The sequence below is a fragment of the Cryptomeria japonica genome, chromosome 7 (assembly GCF_030272615.1).
Source record: "Cryptomeria japonica chromosome 7, Sugi_1.0, whole genome shotgun sequence".
NCBI lineage: Eukaryota > Viridiplantae > Streptophyta > Pinopsida > Cupressales > Cupressaceae > Cryptomeria > Cryptomeria japonica.
This window is the reverse complement of record NC_081411.1, coordinates 253,306,207-253,315,089: the sequence shown is the minus strand read 5'-3', so window position 1 is coordinate 253,315,089 and position 8,883 is coordinate 253,306,207. Positions and strand designations below refer to the sequence as shown.

Here is an 8,883-nt window from a genome sequence, read left to right as displayed (position 1 = left end):
CTTTTTTTATTTTAAGGGTCATATTCCTGCTATTTGGATCCAAGAGTCTTATGCTTACTAGCCGCCCATCTAGGGTGTTTGCTCCTCCTACTATTGTCAGTCCTAGTGGTCATGTGGGAAAGACCCTCCTCTTGAGTAGGACAATAGTCAGGGTCTTCCAAAATATTAATATTCCACCAATCCATGGCTATTCCACTCTCCACTCCCTGCATTTCCGTATCTGACACCACCTGTACCTAACAGTTGGTGGACGAAATGGGGGTTTTGTCAACCAGGGAAGGCTTAACTTCTTTAGCCTTAGCATAGTCCATGATAAGAACAATTAATCCTTCATTTAAAATAGAATTAACAAGATTCTTAGCATGGTTAGCTAGACTCTGCTCCAGGGAAGAAAGCAAATAAAAAGGGAATGGAAATCCTTTTACCATGCCTAAAATGGTTAAGAATCATGAAATGATAGGAAAAGATACTAGTAAAGCGATCATCAAGGGTAATGTACCTCATTACCACCTCTGCCATTTCCACCCACAGGGTTTGTAGATCTTTCCTATTATACCCACCATCCGCCATCTTGTGAACCATGTCTCTTCTACTTTGTTTTTCAAATAAGATGAAGATAGCCTCCTTAGTCAACTTCCTCTCATTATAAAATTTATTTCCTTCCATCTACATTCTCGTGATACTTGCAATGAAAGCCTCATTAATTCAAAACTCCACCCAAATACAGTGAGAATGTCCTTATTCCATCCTTTGACAAATTATTCAGTCTTTTTGGGATCATTCCCATGGAGTCCGTCATGATAGGGGATAAGATGCCCATTAGAAATTTCATTCCAAAGGTTCATATTCTTCTTCCATTTTTTATAGGACATCGGCTCTATTATGTTTTTGTCACCACCAATACAATATTTGCCTCTGCAATTCTAGGTATGCATACAAAACCAGACCCACAAAACGCAAAACTAGGTGCTAAGGAAGGGTCTTGACACTCCGATATTGGGATCCGAAAATAAATCCCATCAAAACTCACCATTCAAAATACTACCTATCTTCATTAATAAGTAATGAATAGCCGATATATGCAGCATATTTTCTCATTAGATCACACAAGTGCTTCCGTAAATTTCCCCTTTCTGTCCACCACTGTACCTCCATGCAATTCACACCAATATTTTCCTTGTGGTTCGTCAGCATTTTACCTTCCCCATAGACATGGGAGACTTTGAAATTATCGATCGTATCAATCATGATGTAGCACTCCTAAATTAAGCATTTGATCATCCAGCTAAGTTCAAATTGCTTAGTAATACATTTAATGATATTCATTGAGTCACTTTCTATCCAGAATTTCCTAAACCCTTCCTTGATTGCCATGTGTAATCGAATGTAAGCGACATTTGCCTCGGTGAGTTGGTTGGTCTAGGTGCCCAAAGGGAACATAGAAGTACAACATCTCAAGTTATCTTCTCACTCATATATGAAATACAACATTAGAAGAAACACTACTCATATGTCTCAGTTTGGGTTCATAGTAGTTGTTTTGGTTTGGAAATAATTATGTCTCAATCTACATACATGTTGACTGGTACCTATGGATCATTGGGTTTTTATTAGTTCATAGTTTTGTAGATGGGTTACTGTGGGTGATAGAGTTTTTCTTAATTCATAGGAGTGTCATGCTTGTGGATAATGGAGTATGTCTCATTTCATAACTATTATTGGATAATTAGAACACTTACCCTATTATGATCCATTTTGGGTGTTCTGGTCCGGTTTGATGGTTAGATAGGAGATTTTCTTAGACATTGAGAAGTTTGGGATGTTCAATGGAGAGTTAATTAATGATGCTTATGCATATTTCTAGTTGGACTAATTTAGTCAATAGATGTTGTTAATTTATTCTTTTTTTGTGTAATATAAGCCTCAAGGGTGGTGTTACAAAAATAGGTTTATATCTTATAATAAATTCATCTTAGTGACTTAGTGTTACATATAGTTAATAATTAGTTAGTTAGTTGGAAAGTTGCATTCCCAAAGATTAGTTTTCATGAGAAAATAAGGATTTTTAAATCCATGTTGAAAGAAATATAAAATCTATCTGAGAAAGTTTAATACATAATTTTATGTATTTTGTATAATCATGGTGTAGTTAACAATTTTAGTTTTGTTGTTCTACCATTTTTTAATTGGGGCAATAATAACTCTATCCAGCTATCCCTTGCCTTAGGACCTATGATTCAAAATATGTGTAATATTGTGATAAACCATGATTTCATATTGTTCTTGTTAAGAAACAACTCTTATAATCAAAATAGATTATTAAAAAGTCCCTTGTATCTCAAGATCCAAAGTACCCAATCCATATTTGGTTTTATGTTATATAAAAATGAAACTTTGAGGATGATCTAAGAAAAAAAATTTCAATAATAGAAGAACATGGATGCAATTTTATATAATAACCATATGTAAATATCAAAGATATACCATATGATAAAATAATATTTACCTTGTTAAAACCTCAAGAGGGAAAAATCCAACATCCAAAAGCATCTGCACCCAATATTTTATTTAGCATTGAATTTTTTACAATAGTTTGATGGAGTCTTCATTAATTATTCAGAAATATCAATCTTCTCAAATGTATAATTCATGTGTCTAAGCATGTATCAACACATATCATGACATTAATCACATATGCACACTTTGGAATAAATATCAACATAATCACAACCAAATAAAAAACACAACCAAACAACCTCAACTACTAAAAATGTTCTTACCATTATAGAATCAATCTCACAAAAATATTCCCAAGCGGTAAGGCAAACCTTGTGCCTGAAACCCATGAGTACATAAAATAATTGACCCTACATTTAAATTTTAGTACATACATTTCAAATATTGAATATAACTTCGCAAGTTGACTCGAACAAATATTTGATATAGCTATTGTTAAATGGAGCCTAGTCAGACTCAAAGGTTAAATTTTCTCTACTTTTATCAGTGTAGTTTTCCACCTAATTTTTCGACGGGGATTTGGTGGTAGTGCCCCCAAAATGAGGTCAAGGGGCAGTGGGTGTTGTTTTTCTATTGGCTAACATATTGTAACCAACATAAATCATGTTAAAACAACTAAGGGTTAGGGTTTTCTATAGAGAATTTATGTAGCATTTTGTAGAGATATTGAGTTGCAAAGGGATTGCTAGTTGTAAGCAATTTGATTTATTAGATAATAATATTGGACCCTCTGTTTGGTGGACGTAGCCTAAGTTTAGATGAGCCACATTAAATATTGTCTCTTCCCTGTAATTATTTCTATTTTTTTCATTCCTCTATTAAATATTTATCTGCATATAATTCATATTTTCTGTATCCAATTCCTAAAGATAGCTAAACATATCATGTAAGATACACCAAAAATAATTATTTGTTTTAAATATTATTAAAATAATTCATGTCATGCAAGGTGTGCAAAACCTATTCCTAGCACTAACTAGGTTATAAAATTTATGATGATGTGCATGTGAGTATTAAATGTTTTTATATGTGCTCAAGGTCTAAAAAGAGATAGATCTGGTACCTATTCTAAGTGTATACCTTAAACTTTTGTTGCCTATTTTGCAAATTAGCTAGTCAAAACACTATAGTTACATTTCACTTCAAATTAATTTTAACTACTAGTACTAATGTTATGATCTATAAAAAAGGCTACCTCACTCTAGTTGGGTAGTTGATTTAATTATCATCCAATTCTTCTAAAAACTCATGGTAGAGACTTCCTTACAAAAAATAACAATAATTGATGAAAAAAAAATTACAATAGACTTACTGAAAGAAATATAAAGAAAATAAAAAATCAAATACTATTTTAAAGAAAATATGAGCAAAAAACAATAGGAAGAAAAAAAGAAGAATCCATTCATTTTCCATAAATCTACTAGATGCCATCAAATAAGGGAAATTCTCCCTGCCATAAACTTAATTTTAATATATAAAGTTAGGGAATATTTTTTATATATAAAATTAGGCTCGTGGCCATTGTTTAACAAAAATGGGCATGTGAAAAGCTTAATCCATAGTTGTGTGTGGGCATTTTGAGTATATCCTCATTCACCTGGAGGGGTACATGATAAAAATCAAAGTCACTTGAAAAGATAAGGTTTCTATGATAACAATTCCTAGCCATGTGTATCTAGAAAATATTACACAATGTATTTTTCATTGCTTTAATGAATTTACTAATCACTCGAGAATGTTCGCTAGGATGCATCATTTATAAACTCAAATGATAGTAAGCTTCAATCTAGAGATAACCAATATGGAACCTTAAGGATTATAAAGTAGTGATAGGTAGTCAATGGACCATGTTAATGGTTGATGTCTTATTTATTTCTAAGGACCAGAAGGCATTCACTTTCCTCACTAAGATGAAATATTTCCAACGTCTACCATAGTTATGATATGAGAATAGTTAGATGAGTAGTTATCCTACTATATGGGTAATGGTAATTGAAGATAAACATTTTATTGGGATGGTTAATAGGAAATAAACTATAGCATAGGGTTGATTGATACCAAGTGCTACTTGGGTTGTGAAGAATATAGATGACAATATCACTGAGGTCACAAGGTAGTATATGTAAGAAGATACTTCTTACTATGTAAAAAAACACTTTTCCAATGGCCTAAGTAAAATTGTAGATGAAATCCATTTAGGAAATTATTTCATAAGCCCATATGATAGCTCACCCACCAAAGATGTTAAAGATTCCTCTACAAAAATAGTTATATCTTAGCCCCATTAGACCACCTCAAACCTTTAGATTATTCATGTATATTCCTCCTCAAAGGAATCAATGAGGGTCATGCTAAGCTAATGTTCAATATTTTTTAACTTCTATATGGTATATATGGATACATACTATGTAAATGCATGTCCCATGTATACAAGCAAAAATTTAAGAGGGAGAAATTCAACATGAAATAAATTTACATGTAGATTTGAAAAAAAAAATTGTAAACATTTTTTTAGTGTTAAGTCATCTACAAGGATGAGAGGTAAAGAGAGCAAGTGAACATGAAGCAACACCAGAGAAGGACACCCTTCGCAAGCCATTGTCAAAAAATTAAGATTTGATTCCACTCCTAATATGCCCATGTTTATTTCACTTTATCCTTGTTGCATCTTATAACAACACATTAAATTAAATTGCAAGAGACTCCACAATAGAACACTTGCCATTTTACAAGTGGCAACTACTTCATTGTGTCCATGTGGCAACAACATGAGGACTCCGAATAGAGGTGAACTCCTTAGCCAATTAGATTGTCAATAATTCATTTCTTAAAAAATTCAAATATTATCTTTACAAAATATAAATATGTCACATAAAAAAATTCTAATGCATAATAAATAAATTGATACAATAAATAATCACGAAACAAGTTATTACCTACTCTAAACTATTTTTTCAAAGGCGGTAGGGAAGGAATCCTCGAATCCCCTATGATATATATCTATTTTCGTAAAGGTCAACATCAATATATATTCAGTCAAATATGGAATCTCAATGAGATATGATAGTGCCACCCGAAAAAATTAAGGAAAGACACACGAACTTTCGATATAGTGTTTCAGTTTAACCGTAGAGCGGGCCGGGAAAGTTCCCTAGCAGCTTTGTTTCGATAACCCTTCGGCCAATTTACAAACAGTGCTAATAAACAATTTGTGTGTCCACAGAATTTTGTTGACAAGTTTTACACGATTTGCGTGTCCTTTTGTTTTTGCTGATAAGCTCAAGGAAGGGTAGTAGAAGTTAGTTTTCGCTACCGCAGAAGCATCCTTCTCAAATACCAGAAGCCTCCATCTATCACATCTTCTGACTCTAAGAACTACTATATATGTACACATCCTCTTAACACAACATTATTATTCCACTCATGGATTAATTTAATCTTGTTTTTCGCACGTTCAGGAAGAAGCCAAATTCAATCCTGCTCACATACAGTCTTGTTTTGATAGGTTAGCAACATTCCCTGCCCTAATATGGTTGTTTTCCTTTCAATTTGTTATGTATTGAACATTTTTTTCGCAGGTTGCTCCTGAAAGTCTAGCCTATAATGGCATTCCCAACGAACGAGGTTTCATCTACCAGTGATGATGTCGTCAACAGCGTCGAAACAGATTTAAATGAGTCCTCTGCAGAAGAAGGATGTGAAGTGCTGAAAGCCGAGGAAGACAGATATGATGGTGTAATTGTTGAAGGTAGAGAATATGCAAAACAATGGTACTCGTTTTGCATATTCACTGAAAGCATCAGTTTCTCAATGGGCGCGCCAGGTGAGTGCTTTGTTAACTCCAAATACAAATCCCTAAAATAAATGCAAAAGCAAATAAGTAATAACATTAATTCATAGTCGTCGGCTTTGCAGGGGAAGAGGGCGGTGTGGATTAAAGTGCCCAAGGAACAGGCAACACTAGTTCCCGTTGCGATTGAGGTAAGTTTCTACGAAACTCGCTACCACCTTTGATTTCTGTTTGGCTGTAAACTATTTGTTTAGAGATTTCTTAGACATGGGTTTCCGTTTCAATACAATCTTTATATCATGTGATGAATTGCAGGCAGGATTTTGGTACCACCATGCAGAGCCTTCATATTTGATGTTAGTGTATTGGATACCTCAAATTCCTTGTACCGTCCCTGATAATGCTTCACATCAAGTTGGAATCGCAGCTTTTGTATTTAACGACAAAGGACAGGTAAGGATGTGTGACTGTAATATGAGGCCTATCATCTAATCTAGTACTATTATTCTTATTTATTGTATTGTTTCGATCCTAATTTTTCTCCTCCTGTCCATAGCAACGTAAATGTGAAAGATATTCACTGCTTTGATTGTTTGTTTGTGTTAAAGTAGAATTTTTCTTTCTTAGATGACTAGGAAAATAGTCATTTAATATAACTTAACAATAATTTTATTCGGAAATACGATTAAATCAAGCAAAGATTAACCTGTTTTTCGGAGACGTAATCTGATACATAAAATCTCATGACAACGGAAATATAGGTTCTAGTAGTTCAGGAAAAGTGTGGACCTTACAAGGATTCTGGGTTGTGGAAAATGCCAACAGGAAGGATTAACCAGGTATTTAGTTTTAGCATTCCGTTTTAAACCTGGAAACAAAAATTTATGATATTGTAGTTTTGACATGTGATGACAAGACGTCCACTAATGTATTTATGGGTAATTTCCGTCTGACAGCGGGAAAGCATTCAGGAAGGGGCCAGAAGAGAAGTTCAGGAAGAAACAGGGGTAAATGTTACTTCTCACCTTCTTCACTCTAAATCAAGGATTCTTTCATTTCTTTGCATTATAATTTCTGATATCTTTTATGATTAACAATATTCTTGAGCTTTTGCAGATTGATACAGAATTTTTACAAGTGGTCGGATTCAGGTAAAAGAAAATCTGATTACTCATGTCCTTCCGGTCGTCTAACTCGATTTTATTGGGTCTATATGAATGGCTAAGTTCGACCTTTTTTTTCAACATTTCTAATAATTGTCGGTGCATGAACTACAGGGATGGTCACAATGCCCTCTTTGGAAAATCCGATATGCTCTTTGTGTGTATGTTGAAGTCCGTTTCTTGTAATATTGTTGTACAAGAAACCGAAATTTCAAGTAGTCAAGGTACGTGTTTAAACCTTTGGCATGATTTACTGGATAGTTTTCAATACTGTTAAGTGATTGTTAAAATTTTTTCTTGGTTTAGTGGATGGCCATGGATGAATTCGCAGCTCAACCAAAAAATCAACAGAGTAAACTTCTAAAAGATATGATTGGTGCGTGTGTCGCCACCATGGACGGACGATGTGAAGGATTTTCAGCCACTGAGATGCCTGCTAGTTCGCGCAAACCTTCTGCTTTTTACTGCAGCGCCATCCATACTGAATAATGTATCATGTTTCGAGATTGCAAAGCAGAAATTCAATGGATTTTAGCGATCTAAATTTGACAGTCAAACTGTACAAGTCAATCAAATTTTTTATATGGGTTCCAATTCCAAACACTACATATATTGCATATTACTTTTAATTCTGTTCTTTCTTTCATGTGGTACAGTTTTTCTTAATATGATGGTAAAAATGCTTAAACATGGCCATACGGCCATCAAATTTGGACAATTCCAGACCATGTCTTTTGTAGTTGTTTCCATTGGGTAAGAAATTTTTAAGGTAAAAAGTTTCTTCAGTTTCACAAATACGGATGTCATGAATGAGATCTAGTCATCGAATAGATGGAAGCTTCGCTAAGTTTGTAAATTATATCAATATTTATTTTAATTTTTAATAGTTGTATTAAAGTGAATTTATATTAAAAGAAAATCTTTAAAATATTTAGTTTAGTTTAAATTCAAAACTAAAATTTGAAAAAATTATACAAGAATTATGTTTGGGTTAGTCTAGAAATCTCACTATAAATAAAAAAAATTCACATATGCACAAACATAAATGTCATGTATGAAATCTTCTAACCTAAATGAATTAAACTTTTACAGTAGTTCTCTCTTCATAATTAAAATTTTATTTAACTTTTTAAAATTTTTAGTGTACTAAATTTTCTATTGAAATTAAATATTCAAAATATTAAATTTAATTTATCTTTATAAAAATAGATTTTTATTTCTTAAAAAAAGTTATCAAAGAGAAATCATTTTTATAAATTAATATTTAAAATTTTAAAGTATAAGTATTTATATTATCTTCTTCACAAAGACAAATAAAGAAGAGAAAGTATGAACCTTTATTTTTACTCTTTTTTCTTCAAAATTTTAAAGATAGTTTTCTACGAGAATTATACGAAACAAAGTGGTTAAACA

The 8,883-nt window shown here is 32.8% G+C and overlaps 1 protein-coding gene across 1 annotated transcript; it reads left to right on the top strand.

Annotated features, from left to right (window-relative positions):
• Positions 1-6,327: 6,327 nt before the first annotated feature.
• Positions 6,328-7,959, top strand: LOC131054477 (nudix hydrolase 2-like). The gene is made up of 8 exons (XM_059208495.1): positions 6,328-6,351; positions 6,433-6,498; positions 6,623-6,760; positions 7,069-7,146; positions 7,264-7,314; positions 7,424-7,458; positions 7,585-7,663; positions 7,777-7,959. Exons 1-8 carry the CDS (start codon positions 6,328-6,330, stop codon positions 7,957-7,959), a joined length of 654 nt encoding a protein of 217 aa, XP_059064478.1.
• Positions 7,960-8,883: the final 924 nt, after the last annotated feature.

Coding starts and splice junctions, on each gene's coding strand:
- LOC131054477 (XM_059208495.1), top strand. CDS start 6,328: ATGGGCGCGCCAGGTGAGTGCTTT. Junction 7,459..7,584: donor TTACAAGTGGTCGGATTCAG/GTAAAAGAAAAT, acceptor CATGAACTACAG/GGATGGTCACAATGCCCTCT. Junction 7,664..7,776: donor CCGTTTCTTGTAATATTGTT/GTACAAGAAACC, acceptor TTCTTGGTTTAG/TGGATGGCCATGGATGAATT.